Below are 20,464 nucleotides of genomic sequence, written 5' to 3'. Positions count from 1 at the left end.
GAATTAAATGAGGAAATTCATATAAAGTACCCAATACACAGACTGAAACATAATTAGGAATTCAATAAGTAGCAGTGGTTTTATTGTCATCCCTGTTGTTGTTTTTGTTGAGGATGTTAAAGTTGTGTTATTACTGTGCTGTTGCCACTGTTACCTGAACAAGTTACCAGGATATAAAATAAAGAGTGTAGTATAGTGGTAAGATTTTGATCTCTGGACTCATATAACCTGAATTTGAATTCCTGATCCACCTATCACTAGTTTAATTATAAACACTTTATCAAGTGAGTTATTTATTCTAAGTTCTACTCATCTTATTTATAAAATAGATTCATGGAGTGCCTGGGTGGCTCAGTTGGTTGAGCGTCCAGTTCTTGATTTTGGTTCAGGTCATGATCCCAGGGTTGTGGGATCGAGCCCTGCATCTGGCTCTTGGCTGAGTGTGGAGCCTGCTTAAGACTCTCTCTCTCTCTCTCTCTCTCTCTCTCTCTCTCTCTCTGTGCCCTTCTCCCTTGCTTGTGTGCACTCACTCTCTCTAAAATAAAAACCATATATATTATATGTATAATATATATACTCATATATAATAGAGTAATGAGTGGATGAGTGGTGAGGTGGCTGAATAGATTAAATGAGTGGACAATTTTGAGGGGGATGAAAGAATAAACAGTGATGCCCAGAGTTTTGTATTTAATGATGCATTTTGTTAGATGGATGTTCATGCATCCTAGGTAAGATATATACTTCTTGAGAAACTCAAGAAGTACAGGTTGTGATGGAAAGATAGGTTCATGTTCTAAACATACTGAGCATTATTATTTGGGGGAAATTCTAAGACATATACTTAAGGACTAAACTGAAGAAAATTAAGAGTTCAAATGTTGTGGGTGATGTCCAAATGTAAGAAAACAATATTTTTTCCTAGTACTTAGGAAATGTCTGTGAGTTTTGAAGAATACATGGGATTTGATAGACAACATGCAAAAAGAGACTCCTTCTGCCTTAGGACATCACCTTCTCAAGGATGTATGTTTCCTGGCTAGGCACACCCAGTTCATACCCTCCAAATGATCTCATGTGCTAAGGGGGCCGCTTTCCTAGGCTCCGGCACCTAGATTCAGATTCCCTTTGGTCCAACTCCTTCCTCAAAGCCCTAGGTAGAAGACAAAGGGTTCTGAGATTACTCTGTATGCCTTGGCATTCCATCCATCTTCCCAGCCCTGAGATATCATGCTGGGGTGGAGGTGCAGGCAGGAGAAAGATGAGAAACCGCACTTGGGTTTGGGAATTGTTAAGTTTAAAAGTTAAGCTTCGATATGAAGTCACTATGTTGTCTGAAAATTTTTCAGTATTTTCTTGAGAAATCACTTGGGATTTGGGGAGATAAAGGGGAAGAGATCCTCCTCTTCCTCTACCAAATTAAAAAAACAAAAGCAAACACAGTTTTCACTTAGCCATAAAATGTTGAGAGGCAGCAGCAAACTGTACAGCATGTTCTACGGAAGTGGCTCTCAAACTTTTTGATTTCAAGACCTCTTTATGCTCTTAAAAATAATTATGAGCTCTGTGGAGTTTTGTTTATATGGTTACACATATCGACAGTTACTGTATTGGAAATTAAGGCTGAGAAATGTTGTAAACAGTTGTTTATTGATTCACTTAAAATAATTAGAAACACTTTATCTGGTAACATAAAATAAAATTTCTTATTAAAGAAAACCTGTATTTCTCAAACCAAAAAATAAAAATAGTGGGAAAAATGCTATTGATTTATATTTTTGTACATCTTTAATGTCAGGCTTAATAAAAAAAATGGCTGGATTCTCATATCTACTTCTACATTTAATCTGTTGCAATAATACATATTATGTAGCCTCTGGAAAACTCTACTATATGCTCGTAAGAGGAGAGTGGAAAAAACAAAGAAGGTCTTAATACGCTTATGAGAATAGCTTTGGCCTCCTGGCCCTCCTGCAGGTTATCTCTGGAGTCTATGGTCTACACTTTGCAAACTGCTATTCTATAGCATATCAGATTCTGGAATCAGACCGTCCTAGGCTCAAAACCCCAGCTGTGTCCCCCTAAGCAAGTTAATCTACCTCTCCAGACCTCCATTTTCTGATTTTTAAACTAGGAAGACAAAATATCAATTAACCTCATAGGATTCAGGGGAGGATTAAGGATTGAAATAATGCATGCCGAAAAACACAGCCTAATGCTAGGCATCTAGTGACAGAGATCATCCAGTTCTGTTCTACCAACCAATGGATGAGGAACAGGGGCCCCATAGATGAAGTCACTTGTCTGAGGTCACACTCAATGGATGTGAATTTCCCTTCTCCTAGGTCCTGTGCAGGATTTATACTTGGGTTTTGCCATGCCCATCCAGCATGGGCTGCCTGGACAGTAGGATTTTTAAGTGAGTCATCTTCAGTGCTCCTCATGGTGTCAAGAGGGACCAGAGCCCTCCCACAGAGGTTGAGGAGGAGGAGCTAATGTATACATTAACAGCTGCAGGTGTGGTCGTCTTCCGAAAGCCCTGTTTTCATCATGTGACTGTGTACTAGACTGCACTTTACTCCCTGAGTCCTCTTGCTGCTTTCTAAGACAGGCTCAAGCCCTATTTTCTCCTGGTGCCCACATGCCCTCTCCTTTTCTTCTGGGTCCCCAACAGCCTCACTCATACTATTTTCCTGGTTTCATTGACCCCATATGCTCCCTACCGCTGTAAGAATTAAGTAACAAAAAGGGTGTAAAGTGTGCAGTATTACGACTGGCATATGGCTATACGCAAGTGTTAGTTGCTATTAAATCCCTCACTGGTCCCACCTCTTCTATTAATTTTCTTTGGTCTTATTACATTGACCTCTCCTACTTGGCAACTCTTATTTAGATCTCTTACTGAACAGTCTCAGGAAAGAGTTCTTGAGTTAACCCTCCTCCCACCCAAAAAAAAAGACAAGAAGTAAAATGCTTCCTAGTCTTAGACACACCTCTGAGGTGGCTATAGACATGCAAAGATACTTTCATTCTTTGAAAGAACAGGTCTCTGTCTTTAAAAACATTCTTATTTGGGGAGTGCTTGCTTGGGTGGCTCAGCCAGTTAAGCATCAGACTCTTAATTTCAGTTCAGGTCTTGATCTCTCCAGTTGAGCCCCGAATTGGGCTCCATGCTGAGTGTGGAGCCTGCTTGAGATTCCCTCTCTCCCTCTCTCTCTGCCCCTCCCCCACTTATTCCCTCTCTCTCTGTCTCTCAAAATAAATAAACATTTTTTTTAAATAAACATTCTTATTTGGATGTTCAGAAGAACAATAACTTCTGTTGTTGACATGCTTTACTCTTTTAAAAGTATCAACATTATTACATTTGATAATTCTGGTTTTAATCCCATTTTACATTTGAGGGAACCAAGTTAGAGAAATTCGAATGGCTGGTGCAAGAACACTCAGAACGTCACTCCCTGCAACCAGCAGTATAACTAGCAGCTGAGGTTTCCAGACTTCCTGTATAAGGGCTTGACACTATTAGGATGCCTCTCTTAGGAATCAAACATTTCTGCGGAATATTTTTTATCGGAAGGCGACAAAATGTAAGGGATAGAGCTTGGTCACATGGTTCCGCTGTCTTTTTATTCTCGTCCAAAATATGGTGTCTAGCAATACCAAGGGATATTACCAGGGCTCTTGCCTTGATCTGAAGGCGATCTGTTATCCCAAGATCCTAGACCATGATGGACACAGTTCACTTTGGCTTTGGGGACAGAGCACAGCGGTTCCAGTGTGCACGTTGGCAGGAAACAGAACCAGCACCTTGGAACATGAAAGAACAGATATTGTAGTGGCTGCCTTTTTGTTTTCCTAGCACTCTCCAGAACTGTACAGGAAACTTGCTGAGTCTGCAGTTGTGAAAAGAGGAGAGCCTTGAACATAATGAAAATGTTGTCAAGCTGGGTTGTGGGATGGTTGCACAAATACACATTTACTAAAAATCATTCAGTTGTACACTCAAAATGGGTGGCATTTATGGAGGGTAAATTATACCTCAATAAAGCTGTTGAGAGAGAGACAGAGACAGAGAGGCAGAAATAAAAGACAGAGACAGAGAGAGGAAAGAAGTGACAGGTAGTGATATAAGAACTCAGAACTCAAATATTCCTGGGCCTGAAGACGCATATCCATTTTTTCCCAGGATCAGCTGACAAAAGGTAAATCTCATGGCTATAAACTACCGAAAAATAACGTGTTTTCTCTTTTCCCTCATTTCTGGATAACAGGCATAAATGTGACTGTGAATGCTACCTTTCTCTATTCGAATAGTTTGATTTACAAGTCAAGTGACTGCCGGAGTAGCACCTGTGAAGGTCTTGACCTACTCAGGGAAATTTCAGTAAGTAAATGCTTTTGTAGGTGTAGCTCACACCTCTTAGTACAGAGAGATCACGGTGTAAGACTTGAGCACCCGTCTGTGAGCATTTCTTATGTCATCTCTAGCCACATAGCTGAATGTTTTGGAGACAGGGTAATCTGACTTTATCCCCATATATTTCCCAAGAGATGAGGGCCCTCTGGGAATACAGGAAAGTCGGGAGAATCTTCTGCGTTCTAGCTCTACACTTTCAATGTTATGGAGGAGACTTATTTTAAATTGTTTCCAAAACCTTTTAAAAATGTGAATGTTGGCATTAATTGGTTTTCTTCTGTGTCCCTCGGGAAGTACCTGACGGATTCTAAAGCCCTGTACCAGAGGTCTCAGTTTCAGGTCATAACCGTAGATGCAGTCACGGGTTAATTGCTTAAGAGCTGAATCTGAAACCTAATTTTAAAGTAGTAACTGTAACGTTAAAGGGTGGAAATGGGAGGGGAAAGATTCTTGCCTACTCCCTCCTCCCAACTCCCCACCTCAGCCCGGGCTTTATGGAGCAAAAGAATGTTCTAAGCTCTCCAGAGGCCACAAGGTGTATGAGAAGCCTTTTTACTACAGAAACCCAGAGAAAGGTTCTCCTAGAAGCAGAGCACTGGACATAGAACCATGGCTCTAAATCTTTAATCGATAGCATTACACCAACCAGACAGGTAGACTCACATGGGGAAGAGTGGTTGATGACAGCGGTCATTCTCAATCTTGGGAGGGCCAGGGATGAGCGAGGGGAATTTAACAAACTCCACTTTATGATGCTACGAGTGTGCATTTCTTCCTTCCACCTCTTGAGAGGGAGTCATACCCTGGTTTTCTAAGACTAGGGATGGGATGTTCCTAATCACATTCCTCTTGATAAATAGTACAAGACACGATCTATAGTCACCCAACTTGTCACACTGCATTTTGTTCTCTTTAGCCCCGTTTCATAGCCCTCCCTAAAAGTAAAACTTGCCCTCATCCCCCAAAGTGCCTCCAAATCTAGTCTCTCTTCAGTCTGGCCCACAGGTATGTCTCATGGTACAGTCTATCAGTCCTTCCTATCCCGCCCTGCATCCTCCTCTTGACAAAGAACCCAGGTTCACCTTCATCCTTCTTACCTTCAGCAGAATACCCTTCCTTCCACCTGCAGCATCTTCTTTTTCTCAGATTTCTTTATCCCTTAGTGTCCCGTCCCCAACCCAAGGCACCATGAGTTGCTCCTTTCTTCAGAGGCCTACTTTCTAACCTTCTAGAGGCCTTTTTCATTGCCACTTCTTTCCTGTCCATTTACTCATTGCTTTTATTTCAGAGACTGATTTTTCTTTTTCTTTTTTTCCCCTACAGAATAAAAAACAGATGGGCTGTGTCCTTGTGGGGCCCTCGTGTACATATTCCACCTTCCAGATGTAGTAAGTAGTTTGGTTTGTTGTTGTTGTTGTTGTTGTTGTTGTTGTTGTTGTTGTTTTGTTTTTCAACGTTTATTTATTTTTTGGGGGACAGAGAGAGACAGAGCATGAACGGGGGAGGGGCAGAGAGAGAGGGAGACACAGAATCGGAAACAGGCTCCAGGCTCTGAGCCATCAGCCCAGAGCCTGACGCGGGGCTCGAACTCACGGACCGCGAGATCGTGACCTGGCTGAAGTCGGACGCTTAACCGACTGCTCCACCCAGGCGCCCCTGGTTTGTTGTTTTAATGCCACCGTAAGTTGAAGTCAGGACATGGTATCACTATTTAAATGATTTATCAAACAGAAGTCTCATCAAGGCAACACAACCAGAGGTGTTGGAACCCTCACATTTTGCTACTTCTCTGTAAGTGTCATTCCCTTGTCCAGGTAGCTCTACCTTTGCTTACCATGAGGTGAAGGACAGTAGCTATTCACATCCAGTTACTAACATCTGAGCCTGAGAGGCAACATGGTATAGGTAAAAAGAGTCCTGACAGGGAACAGAGAAGACAATGAACTTGGATAATGTGAGGAGTTAATGAAGGAAATCTTTACTAACGTATGAGCAGAGGAAACACACAGGAAAGTACAACACCCTGGGCATTAGCAGGGCTCGGTTCTATCCTTAGGTCCTCAGAATAAGGGAAGTAGAAAGGTACTCAATTCACAGCACTGAGGATTATATAATTAACATATTAAAGTACCTTGCATGGTGCCCTTTTCAGCTTAGGAAAAAAAAAATGCTTCCAATATATTCTACAATAAAAATATTTTTCTGCCTTGGCGAAAATCACCCTCATTCTTCCATTCATTTTACTCAGTGTAATTTTCGCCACCATGAAACATTTTGTTCTGCCAGATCACACCTTCCCTAAATCTAAAGCCCTCTTCTTTGCCTGTGTTTCATCTGTTCAGTCTTCTCCTGAATCAAGGATCACCTTTGTCTACACAGAGAAAACTACGCTAAAGGACCCCCATGCAATAGATTTTGGAAGGTCACATTAAATTTCTGAAATTTCTGTTGCAAAGTCTGCCTCTGACACCTCCTACCAGCTGTACAAATACTCTGAGATGTTCACACCCACTGCATGCCACGGAAGCACTTTCTCAGCTCATCTTCCTTACTAAAATGCAGGCAAATACAGATTCTTCTCCTTCCATTCATTCCCAGTCGTCGTCTAATCTGCCCGCTTGTTGCTTTGCAATAGAATGTGCTCAGAAGGAAAGGAGGAGTAGGAAATTTGATTGACTATTTATGAAACCTTTTGTGTGCAAAGAAGCACTTTGGTTTTGTCAGAGTAGAGAAATTAAGTAAAACACAGCCCCCTGCCCAGTAAAATAGAGAAGACAACAAGAGCATTGGTAACCAGTACAAGGCAGAGTATAATAAGTTCAACTGAAGAAACACAAACAAGAAGCTGTGGGGTTCAGAGAAGAAAGGAGCTCCCTCTGGTTGGAAGAGTTTAGCTCAAGAGGGGAAGGATTTCTTGAAGGAGATGGTATACGAGTTGAGTGTTGAAGCATAGGTGAGATTTTAATGAGTAGAGATGAGGAGTTAAGGATCCCAGCCAGGCAGAGGGTAAGTGGGTGTAAAAGCAAAGAAGCAGAGAAGTGTAGACATTTTGTGAAAGTCAGTATCAACCAGTGTGCAAGAGATGAGTAGGGGGATAACAGATAAAACTAGAAAAATTAAGTAGGGCTGTATTGGGGAGGTCACGAGTTCCAGGTGAGGGAAGCAGATTTAATTAGATTTGCATCAGAAACAACTTAGATGGTGCAGGGAAGAAGCAGCTCAACTTCGGGAAGAATAAGTGATAACAGTGTACAGGAAAGACTAGAGCACACAGGAGACACTGATGGGGAAAGTCATCAGGGGAGGAGGAGAGCTGAATTAGCATGCAAGCAGTTGACCTGGAAAGGAAGGAGAGCCTTTAAAGATATTTAAGGGTAGAATAACTGATAACTGATTTGATACCTGATTGGATGTCAGAGTGAGGGATGGAAAGTGTTCAGAAAACACTAAAAGAAATGAAGAATGGTTTTGAAAAATGAAAAGATAAATTTGACTGAACATAGGGAGTGTAAGTGCAAGCAGGACACCTAGCGCTCAAGATGAAAGGGAGGTTTTGTTTTCCTTCCTTTATCAAGTGCACATTGACGGTGCACATATGACCCAGGCAGACTGGAGATACGGAGGTGAATAAGCCAGATGTGATCTGTGCCTTCATGGAGCTTGCAGTCTAGTGGAGGAGGCAGATAGTAAACACACACTGACCCAAAAATTACCTGGTCGCAGGTATCAGTGAAAGGTTTTTCTGATGGCTGAAGGGATCTTTAATCCAGGACCTGATGCATGAATAAGAGTCAGCCAGGCAAAGAGCCAAGGGGAACAGCATTTCTGGCATATGTCAAGGCCCTGATGATGGCCCATCCTCTGTTTTCTTAGCCCTACTCCTCAAAGGCCATATGTCCCAGCCCCGATGTTATGACCACCCCCTCCTTTTAGAATAAATTGGAACCAAGCCACATTATACATGAAAATATGCAGAGTATCTTAAAACATATCATATGCTCAATAAACGTTTTAAAATTTACCTGTGTGGGAGGGACACCTATTTAAGTTAGAAACCTGCTTGAGTGACCCTATTTCATTCTTACTTACCATTTATAACCAACCACAGGAAACAGTTTGAAACAGTTTAAAGAGGGATTGTATTTGTGCTACTGAAGTTAATCCTGATGTTTGTTTCTTTCTTGCCTCTTGGCATAGCCTTGACACAGATTTGAACTATCCCATGATTTCAGCTGGGAGTTTTGGATTATCTTGTGACTACAAAGAGACTTTAACCAGGCTGCTGTCTCCAGCTAGGAAGCTGATATACTTCTTGGTTAACTTTTGGAAGGCCAATAATTTGCCATTCAAAAATTTTTCTTGGAACACTGCATATGTTTTCAAAAATGGCACCGAGACTGAGGACTGTTTCTGGTGAGCAGGACCATTAATATGCTTCTGGCACTTGCCATAGAGAGAGGCCACAGAATCCTGGCAGGCCATCCGGTTATTATCAGATGCACCTTCCATCTGAAACAGCATTGGGAATGGACACCAGCCCACTTTCTAACACACAAATAAACGCAAAAGGGCCAAAGGAAACATGGTGTAAATACAATCAACATGTATCACATTTGCAGCACTCTAGCTTTCAAAGTACTTTCACATTACTTTTATTGATCCCCTATAGTAAATCCTCTAAAGAAAGGAGAACAAGTACAAGTTCCATTTTACAGATAAGGAAAGTGAAAAACAATGGTTACTGCTTTCACATTACTGTGAAAGATGTGATACCAGAGAATATGCATTCTGCCAATACCTACAGCTAGTTAGAAATAATTTGTCTCACGATCGCTCAGAGGAATAAGTGGAGCGGGAGGAGAGCAGGATATCAGGCACCATTGCTAAAATAAAATTACAAGGTTCACATGACTCCAGCACAGGTGGCAGAAGGAATCTTTTGGTTGTGTTACTGTCTACACCACCACGATGCTGCTTGCTTCTGCAGTCTCTCTCCACCTAAGTATGCGGAATAGTAAGGGTACCACTGGGAATGCACATCTAGGGACCTAAAGAGTCAACCTTAAGGCCTCATCCTGGAAATTTTGAGGTGAGCTTAGAGCCCACAAAGGTCCATTTCATTGGGAAGATAAATGATTCCTATCAACTCTGAATTTTTGCACTGTAGACTCAAAGGTTTCAACTTATCTGTGATAATGGGGTTTATAGAGCAAAGTAGCCTTCCTTCTGCAGATAGCAGGAAGCTATTATAAACAACCCACCAAATGTCTCCTATTTGTATATATACATGAAGATGCCCTAAAACTTATCCTTATATCTTTACCAAACTAGATCCCACCATCCAAACTATTGATTTCATGATGTGTATCATCGGTTGTGTTGATAGTGGAAATGAAGTTTAGATGAACAAGTCCCAGAACAGATCTGTAAACAATGAGCAAACAACATGGAAGGTCATGCAGAAACCACACTGGTTTCTTAGAGTTTCTCTTTTCTCTGTTCTAGGTACCTCAATGCTCTGGAGGCTGGAGTTTCCTATTTTTCTCAGGAACTTAGCTTCAAGGATATGTTGAGGGGAAATGACCAGTTTCAGGATATCTTAATGAACCAGAACAGGAAAAGCAATGGTAAGGGGACATGGAGATAATTTTTTGCCAACTTCTTCCTCACAACTACTACATCTTTAAGAGTCATTTTGCCAAATCTACCAGCACAGAGTTATCATCATTACCTCTATATATTTTGTTTATCTGGGGAGATTGGCAGTTGCATGCAACTCCATTATATTAGTCCTTCTGCCGATTAAAACCTTTTCCTATGAGAGAAAGGAGAAAAGTAGTGTTGAATAAATACATTAGCGTCATGAAAGTAATAATGATGCTAAAGCCTAGCTTGTATAAACCAAAATGATATCATGACCCACCATCGATAAACTGCTTTTTATTTATTTATTTTTTAATGTTTTTTTTTAATTTATTTTTGAGACAGAGAGAGACAGAGCATGAGCAGGGGAGGGGCAGAGAGAGAGAGGGAGACACAGAATCTGGAGCAGACTCCAGGCTCTGAACCATCAGCACAGAGCCCGATGAGGGGCTCAAACTCACAGACTGTGAGATCATGACCTGAGCTGAAGTCGGACGCTTAACCAACTGAGCCACCCAGGTGCCCCGATAAACTGCTTTTTAAATTCACCTCAATCTAATCTATTATTGGATTTATGACTAATCCTCACACATTCTGAACCCTGGTCCCCTGATGACCAAGAGGATATGTTTACTGATTATCTGGCCTAAAGCAAAACTACAAGGTTAGCATATCATCTCATTTTCCTCTAATGTATATCCCACATGCCTAGTCATCTCCCAGTGACAGGTCAAATGTGGGATAAAATCATGCTCACTAAGCTGTGAGGTGATTTGTTTCACTTTTCAAGAATTCTCTTTACAAATAAGAATAAATCAGAAGCAAAGGGATCAACTGTGGACATTTCTTATGAGGGAACGTGCTTGTTTGGTAAGAATTCCTAGCATCACTCAAATCATCATCTACTGTCATTATTTAAGTATCTGCCATAATCAGAACCCTCCATGTACAAATCATTGGCAAGATGTGGGGGGAAAAAGAAGTATAGATGTCCCTAAAAAGAAGTATTCATGTCTCTAAGGAGTTTATTGGACAACATAGTATATAAAAAGATCCAATGTACCCCAACTCCTCTTTCTCATAGAGTCATGCATTTGGGAAATCTGATTCCAATGAGTACGAGAGCTCACAGCATAGATTGAACCCTGCCACTGAAATCACTGAGTTCTGAGTTAAGAAGCTACAAGCAAAGCCCAAGGAACATGGGCTTGTTCAGGAACATGACATAAATTCACCCATTAATTTTACTATAACTTTTTGAACCACTTAACAATTGGTGAGGTGCGCTTATCAATGAAAATAGTTTATGTAACTCCTCTAACCTGGTATAATGGAATAAACACTGAGCTGGATTCATAAACTTGCATATTAGAGCTCTGCCAACTCCTAGTTCTTTAACCCTTTGACATCTTGTCTTCCAGTCTCTTTAGATCAATAAAGTTAAGGGAATGGACTACAGGATTCTTTTTAAGATTCCATGCAGCTCTACTCAGACTCTATGACTGTAAACGGAAAAAAGCAAGGGAGAGAGTAATTGAGGAATTGGTGTTAACCTTGAAACATAAATGTAGCACAGACATACTGGGTTCAGATTGGGGCGCCTGGTTCCCATGTGTTTGAATGTAGACCATTGTGTATTTCTCTCCTTGTTTTGCTGTCTCTTCTCTAGTGATTGTTGTGTGTGGTACACCAGACACGATCAACTCCCTCAAGGGTGACCGGGCAGTGGCTGAAGATATTGTGATTATTCTAGTGGATCTATTCAAGTAGGTGTAATATTGGAAAGAACTCTCTTTTCAGAAAGGAAATGCTCCCAGGATTTCCAGAAGAGACATTCTCTTTTCTCTTGTTTTGCACTGACTTACATGGGATTCGGTACGATCAAGTTTCATTCTTGCATCACAGCCTCATTTTTGTTTAATTGATTGTAGCCTTAGCAGATATGCATATCTTTGATATCACTATCATGTCTAAACACAGAAGTTTCATGACCCATTAAATCTACGTGTCCATTCATCTACAAGGATCTTGGTCCCCAGCCTGATTTTAAGGTCTTTCCAGGCAGTGATAAATCAACTAATAACCCAATCCAATAGCATTATTTTCAGGAATGTGGGACATATCTCTGCTTTCTTTTGCTAATGGCCTTTGATCCTAGATGACTTATCCTTTGCCACCTTTGTAAGAGGAAAGTTCCAATTAAATGACTGCTTCTCTGCTCTGTGTGGTTTAGTCATGGGTGGAAATTTTATTCTCTGTAATTCTCTAGAGCAAAGGAGAGAAAATTCTGGAGGATAGATACTTTCTTTTTTCTTTAAAACAAATGTAGTACAGACATACTGTTCTTTCTTTCTTTCTTTCTTTCTTTCTTTCTTTCTTTCTTTCTTTCTCAATTTTTATTTTTTAAATTCAAATATAAATAATATGCAGTGTTATATTTTACCACTCATCTTCTAATATGGTTGGAGACCGTACAAACCTTGCCAAGGTAGTATCTGAGTCAGATTAAACTTACAGAAGTTGTCACCGGTACACCTGTGCTTCTTGCCCCATCAGCTAGATCGTATGACATCACTTATCTGCCTGCACCATTAATCATTACCTGTCTGTCCTTAACCTAGACACTGTTACTGCACTACATATTTCCCATATTTGCCTAGTCATTTCACCCACACTAAATGTACGTGTCACAGTGTTAAGAGGAAGGAAACATAGGGACTGCAGGTCTGTTTGACTACTATTTGTTCATGAAGATAGTCTTATCAATCAACTTAGCCTTTTAGTTGCAAAATACAGGAAAGAGGACAAAGTTATCAACATTTCACTCCTACAACCACATCGACAGCTGCTCTGACAGTTGCTTTGCTCTGTGGTAGGAGTCCTCAATGTAGCCAAGTTGGTGTGATTTTACTATTAGCGAATCCTCAACCCGGGGCAAAAGTGTAGGCCTTCCTTTGTCACTGGTCTTTAAGGACACCTGGCTATGTTTTTGGTAGATCATGAGCTTCATTTGAAAATAGACATAACTTGGTTTCAAATTCTAATTCTGACACTTGTGGCTCATTTGACTCTTGGGTGTTACTTAATCTTGAGATTAAATCTTCTCATTTGTAAAATGAGAATAAAGATACTCACTTCATAGGAGTGCTCTTAGGATTAGATGTGATAATATGAGGAAAATATTCAACCTAATCCTCAGTGCATAGATGTATTCACCTACCATTTGAATAGGAAATGATGGTCATCTTAGTTATAGCAGTTCCAACATGTTAGATTCTTTGCATATTAAAACATTCAAATGATTTGGAAGCTTAGAAACCATATGACCTGCAGCACAATCTCAGACAGTATTGAGGGTCCACAATGTGCCAAATATCACCTAGGAGCTGAGGATACGAGGATCAATACACTAATATCAAGGAGCTGACAGTGTTAGAGAAAATGTTTAGTCTTTCTTAAAGAAAAGAAAGAGTCCACACATAAACCAAAGGTCAGTAAGCCTTGAAAGCGAGCCGTAGCTCGCATGTCCAGAGCCTAAAAAACTCCCTCAAAGAGGTATCTGTGTTCTGATCTTCCTTTCCACCTGTGTATGTGAATGACAGCTGCCTAAGCCCTCTTACTCAACTTAGCATGTTAGGAGAAAATAAACCTATCTGGGGGAAAGCAGAAAGTTTTTCAGGCTACTGGAAAAAAATGTTTTAAACTATTTCTAGGCTGATGCTATAGTTTGTGGGAATTGTGGAAGCTCCATATCTGGTTTTGGAGGAACCTAATTTTCATGAGGAACTTGTGCTTCTTAATACAGTAACGTATACTTCGCGGATAATGTCACCGCCCCAGACTATATGAAAAATGTCCTTGTCCTGACATTGCATCCTGAGAATTCCACCTCAAATAGCTCTTTCTCCAAAAGTTTATCATGGGTAAGTTTCATGGGTATATACTATTCTTTTCTTTGTCAAGGGTAATATATTATTCTCCTATGGGACCCAAATTCTAAAGTAAGCAATTTTTTTTTTTTACTCTCATTCACTCAACAGATATTAACTGAGACCAACTACATGCAATAGCAGGATTATTGATATTAAAACTCTTACTATAGGGGCGCCTGGGTGGCTCAGTCGGTTAAGCATCCGGCTTCGGCTCAGGTCATGATCTCATAGTCCGTGAGTTCAAGCCCCGCGTCGGACTCTGTGCTGACAGCACAGAGCCTGAAGCCTGCTTCGGATTCTGTGTCTCCCTCTCTCTCTGCCCTCCCCTGCTCCTGCTCTGCCTCTCTCTGTCTCAAAAATAAATAAAAACATTAAAAAAAATTTTTTTTAATTAAAACAAACAAACAAAAAAACCCTCTTCCTATAGGTCACTGTGCTGGGCTTTGGACCAGCACAACAATGCACACTCTGTAATATTGGAATGGAAGTGACAATGTGGGAAGACAGGAAGAAGCCCCACTAACTTAGGGAAGGTAGAAACTAAACAGTGTATCTAAAGCAACTTTCTGCTGGGGCTGATATCAAAATTCTACCTTTAAAGATATATATTCCTAGGTTAAGACATTGTCCTCTATTATAATTAAGTTGGCCATTGTTTAAACTTGTCCAGGAGAGTCATGTTTATTCCTCTTATCCAGCATTTCATCTGGTTTGGCACTGATTCCAGAAAAAGAAAGAAAGAAAGAAAGAAAGAAAGAAAGAAAGAAAGAAAGAAAGAAAGAAAGAAAGAAAGAAAGAAAGAAAGAAAAGAAGAAAGGAAGGAAGGAAGGAAGGAAGGAAGGAAGGAAGGAAGGAAGGAAGGAAAGAAGGAAGGAAGGAAGGAAGGAAGGAAGGAAGGAAGGAAGAAAAGAAAACCTCCAATTGGACACTAAATCATGGCCACCTTATTATAATACAGGGGCCCCTGACCCTAATACTCCATTAGGCCTTGTCAGTCACTATACCTTAGCTTGATTAAATTCATCAAATGTATTCTGCCCTCAGAGTCAGTTGAGAACAGGTTAGGACTGGGAAGAAGAGGGAAGAAGCAGTCCCGAGGACCCTGAACAACTTTATGATGGCAAGCCATGGGCCAGACCTGAAGAGCTATAAGGGAAGTTGGGTACCTTGGGGAGTACCACAGTTTTTTCCTAGACTAGAAATTCTAAACCCTCTTTTTCACAATGCTGCAAAAATTTGGAGCTGCAACCACTTTGGGAGTTGGGTTTTTTTTTTATTTTTTTTAATCTTTATTTTAATTTTTGAGAGAGACAGAGACAGAGCATAAGCAGAGTAGGGAGAAGAGAGAGAGGGAGACACAGAATCTGAAGCAGGCTCCAGGCTCTGAGCTGTCAACACAGAGCCTGATGCAGGGCTTGAACTCACGGACCACGAGATCATAACCTGAGCCAAAGTCGGATGCTTAACCTACTGAGCCACTCAGACCCCCCGGGGATTGGGTCTTAACTGGATTCCTTTTATCTCATCAAATGATGATTTCAGCAAAAGACACTGAAACCAATGAGAGGCGTTTTATTTTTTCTTTTTATATTTTCCAGCAAATACACTTCTGTGTGTAATATTCAGATATCACTCACGCAGCTTCTAGGCTCTGTTGAAAGTGTGATTCTTAACAGGTGGACAGTCCAAAATGGCCAAGCTGACAGAATTCACTTAGTCTCAGGGGGCACAAGACTTTTAATCCATAATCCAACTCTATGAAGATAGCAACTGTCGAGAATTGTTTCTAAAGCAGGTTCAATGGTATCCAATCAAAACTCTTCCTGTTCTATTTAGGGTACTGAAGGCCAGGGAATTGTTTTTACTGTTGTTCTCTTTTACTCTCTGTGAAAACATTAAAGTACAAGCAAGCCTTTTTTTCTGTATAAAATCCCATAAGAATTATGAAAATGTTGCCTGTTGTTCTTCCTGGTTGAAATAATCGATTTCACCATCATGGGAAGGAAGTACCTCCCTAAAGGCAGTGTTTCAGGTTTATTGATCCCAAGGAAATGCAAAATTTTGACACAAGGATAATAAAAGAACCCTGGTTCAAGGACATATTTTCCAAAAGATTACTTTTACTACCACCCCTATAATTCTCCTAATATCCCTGTACCTTTCTGGTTACTCTGCTGACCCCAAGAATGTTTTGTTCCAGGTTCAAGACCAGAATCTCTTTTTTGGGACTCAAAAGATTTTTCTTTCTCATTCAGGCAAAAAATGACTTTGCTCTTGCCTACTTGAATGGAGTCTTGCTCTTTGGACACATGCTGAAGATATTTCTTGAAAATGGAGAAGCTATTACCACCCCCAAATTTGCTCATGCCTTCAAGAACCTCACTTTTGAAGGTACTGGTCTCCTAAGAGCAAACAACAGCAGCAACAAAACTTACACTTTACAGAAAGCTGGAGAAATATGGGCTTTGTGGATGGACTTAGGGAAACAAAGAGGGGGTTTGGCAATAGATGGATCAACAGCTAAATAACTTTGAACTTGGAGGCAAACATCACTGCATAAATTTTGGGGTTGCTGTTCTCAATATCTTGGACCCCAGGTGATGCTTTAGGATTTCAGAATTTTTCAATCCCAAAGAAAGGGCAAATGGCTTGGACTTTGTATTTGTAACAGGCTCATCACAGGGCATTTTGGGCAGTGATCTCCCGAAAATGCTTAGAGACTAGGAAGAAGAGAAATCTCTGCCATTTGATTTTGGTCCTTCCATATCTCCTTTCTATCATTTAGGGATCTGGGACCCTGTGTCACCACTCAGACTACCATAACCTCTCATAACAACACCATCCCAAAGCTCCCAACACATGTTCCTGAGTGTGAAGTAGCATCTTATTGTAATTTTGATTTACATTTCCCTAATGATTAGCAATATCAAGCACCTTTTCATGTGCTTATTGGCCTTATTGGCCATTTGTATATGTTCTTTAGAAAATGTGTCTTCAGTCCTTTGCCCCTTTTTGAATTGAATTGTTTGGGTTTTTTGTCTGGATATTAATAGCTAATCAGATGTATGATTTGCAAATATTTTCTCCTATTTTGTGAGTTGCCTTTTTACTCTGTTGATAATGTATATGTTTGCATATGTTCTTTAGAAATTGTCTCTTCAGTCTTTTGCTCCTTTTTGAATTTTTTTTTGTCTAGCTATTAATAGTGAATCAGATATATGATTTGCAAATATTTTCTCCTATATTGTGAGTTGCCTTTTTACTCTGTTGATAATGTCTTCATGCACAAAGTTTTTAAATCTTCATGAAGTTCAATGTGCCTAATTTTTCATTGGTTGCCTTTGCCTTTAGTATCATATCTAAGAAATCACTGCCAAATCTAATGTCATGAAACTTTTGCTCTGTGTTTTCTTCTAAGTTTTATAGTTGTAGGCCTTACATTTAAGTCAGAATGGATTTTGAGCTATGTGGATATCTAATTTTCCCAGCACCATTTGCTGAAAAGACTCTTCCCCCCCCATTGAATGGCCTTGTCACCCTTAGTGAAAATTATTTGACCATATATGTAAGGGTTTATTTCTGAACATCCTATTCCATTCCATTTGTGTATACATCCGAGTTTATGCCAATACCATACTATTTTGATTACTGTAGCTTTGTAGTAAGTTTTGACATTAAGAAGTGAGTCCTTCAGCTTTGTTCTTCTTTTTCAATTGTCTTGGCTATTTAGCATCTCTTGAAATTCCATATGAATTTTAAGATGGCTTTTCCTATTTCTGCAAAAAAAATTATTGAGATTTTGACAGGGATTGCATTAAATTTATAGGCTGCTTTGGGTAATCTCGATTTCTTAATGATATTAATTCTTCTATTACATAAACATGGGAAGTTTCCATTTATTTATATCTAATTTCTTGCAGAAATGTTTTGGAAGTTTTTTTTGTACAAGTCTTTCACCTTGGTTAAGTAAATTCTTAAGTATTTTATTCTTTTCGATACTATCATAAATGGAATTATATTCTTTTTTATTGAAATATAGTTGACACACAATGTTACCTTAGTTTCAGCCATATAACATGGTGATTCCACAAGTCTCTACTTTATGCTATGCTTGCCACAAGTATGCCTACCATCTGTTACCATACAACACTATTACAGTACCAATGACCATATTCTCTATACCTTTGACTATACATTGACTATATTTCCTGTATCGTTTTTCAGTATGACCTGTTCATTCCATAAATGGAAGCCTGTAACTGCCACTGGAATTGTATTCTTAATATCCTTTTCTGAATGTTCATTGTTACTGTATAAAAATGCAATTGAGTTTTGACTGTTGACTTTTTATCCTGCTACTTTGCTCTTTTATTAGTTTTAACAGTTTTTTGTGGAATATTGAAAATTTTCAACATATAAGGTCTTATCATCTGTGATTAGAGATAACTTCACTTCTTCCTTTCCAATTTGGATACTTATATTTCTTTCTTTCTTGCCTAAGTGCTCTGGCTAGGTATTCTAGTACTACGTTTAATAAAAGTGGCAAGAATGGGAATCCTTGCTTTTATTCCTGATCTTACAGGAAAAGCTTTCGGTCTGTCACCATCAAGTATGGTTATGGGTTTTTCATAGATGGATTTTATTATGTTGATATAGTTTCCTTCTATTCCTAGTTTGTTATGTTGTATCATGAAAAAGTATTTAATTTTGTAAAATGCTTTCTTTTCATCAGATTGATAAGGTCATGCATTTTTTCCTTCATTGTTATTTGTGGTATATTATCAATATAATATATCAACTTTCTCAACTTTTATATGTTGAGCTATCCTTGCATTCAAGGAATAAATCTTACTTGGTCCTGGTGTATATTTCTTTTAATATGCTGCTGAATTCTGTTTGCCAGTATTTTGTTGAGGACTTTTATATCAGTGTTTATTAGGAATATTGATATAGTTTTCTTTTCTTAGTGTCATTTTCTGGCTTTGATATCAGATATCTGGCCATATAGAATGAGTTAGGGAATGTTTCCTCCTCTTCAGGTTTTTTTTTTTTAAGTTTGAATTTGAGAAGTATTGGTGTTTGGTGTTAATTATTCTTTAAATGTTTGTAGAATTGATCAATAAAGCAATTAGATCCAGATTTTTTTTTTCTGTTTGGTCAGGAGATTTTTGATTACTGATTCAATCTCCTTAGTACTTATAGATCTATTCAAATTTTCTATTTCTTCATGGTTTAGTCATGGTAAGTTTTATGTTTCTAGAAATTTGTCCATTTAATCTAAGATATCCAATTTGTTGCTATAGAATTGCTTATAATAATTTTTTTTTTGTAGAATTGATAAGGTCCCCAACTTTCATGTTTTATTTTTGTAATTTGAGTCATTTTCTTATCTACTTAGCTAAAAGTTTGTCAATTTTGTTGCTATTTTTGAAGAACCAACTTTTAGTTTCATTGACTTTTTTCTGTTGTTTTTCTCTTCTGTATTTCATTTACCTCTGCTTTAATCTTTATAACTTCCTTCCTTCTGCTAGCTTTGGGTTAAGTTTGTTCTTCTTTTTCTGGTTTCTTAAGTTGTAAAGTTAGATTTTTGATTTGCATGTGTTTTTGTTTTTTAGTGTAAACATTTACATCTTTAAATTCCCCCCCTTAGCACTGCTCTTGCTGTGTCCCATAGCTTTGGTATTTTATGTTTTCATTTGTATTTGTCTTTAGGTTTTCAAATTTTTCCTTTGTGATTTCTTCTTTGATCCATTAATTGTTTAAGAGAGTAATTTTTTTTATGTCCACAAATTGGTGAATTTTCCAGCTTTCCTTCTATTATTGAATTCTGACATTATGGTCAGAGAAGATATTTTGTAAAATATCTATCGCTTTAAATCTATTCAGACTTAATCGTGGCCTAACATATGGTCTATCCTGGAAAATGCCCTATGTGCACTTAAGAATAATGTGTATTCTATTGTCGGGTAGACAATGTGTATTATATTGTTCTGTGTCTATTGGATCTAGTTGATGTATTTGTTCAAGTCTTCTATTTCCAAACTTCTTTTGTCTTGTTATTCTATCCATCATTAAAAGTGGAATATTGAGGGGCACCTGGGTGGCTCAGTCAGTTAAGCGTCTGACTTTTGTTTCACTTCAGGTCATGATCTCACAGTTTGTGTGTCCAAGCCCTACACTGGGCTCTGTGATGACAGTGCAGAGCCTGCTTGGGATTCTCTTTCTCCCTCTATCTCTGCCCCTCCTTCCCTCTCTCTCAAAATAAACAAATTTTTAAAAAAGTGGAGTAGTGAAATTTTCAACTATTATTGTAGAACTGTCCATTTCTTTGTTCAATTCTGCCAATTTTTGCTTCAGATGTTTTGGTAGTCTGTTATTAAGTGCATAGATGTTTATAATTGTTATATCTTCTTGCTGTGTTGAAACCTTTATTAATATACACTATCCTTTTTCTCTTATAAACTTTTTT

At 39.0% G+C, this 20,464-nt stretch overlaps 1 protein-coding gene across 16 annotated transcripts in view; it reads left to right on the top strand.

Moving 5' to 3' along the window:
- GUCY2C (guanylate cyclase 2C) overlaps positions 1-20,464 on the top strand; it is a 140,937-nt gene that overhangs the window by 73,987 nt on the left and 46,486 nt on the right. For all 16 annotated transcript variants that reach the window (XM_045061416.1, XM_045061421.1, XM_045061419.1 and 13 more), the window contains 7 exons: positions 4,275-4,387; positions 5,744-5,808; positions 8,618-8,833; positions 9,926-10,047; positions 11,733-11,829; positions 13,869-13,986; positions 16,251-16,386. In XM_045061416.1, coding sequence (XP_044917351.1) covers positions 4,275-4,387; positions 5,744-5,808; positions 8,618-8,833; positions 9,926-10,047; positions 11,733-11,829; positions 13,869-13,986; positions 16,251-16,386 — 867 coding nt within the window. The remainder of the gene's footprint in view (positions 1-4,274; positions 4,388-5,743; positions 5,809-8,617; positions 8,834-9,925; positions 10,048-11,732; positions 11,830-13,868; positions 13,987-16,250; positions 16,387-20,464) is intronic.

The sequence above is a fragment of the Felis catus genome, chromosome B4 (assembly GCF_018350175.1).
Source record: "Felis catus isolate Fca126 chromosome B4, F.catus_Fca126_mat1.0, whole genome shotgun sequence".
NCBI lineage: Eukaryota > Metazoa > Chordata > Mammalia > Carnivora > Felidae > Felis > Felis catus.
The sequence above is the reverse complement of the archived record's forward strand: the minus strand, read 5'-3'. Positions and strand labels throughout refer to the sequence as shown.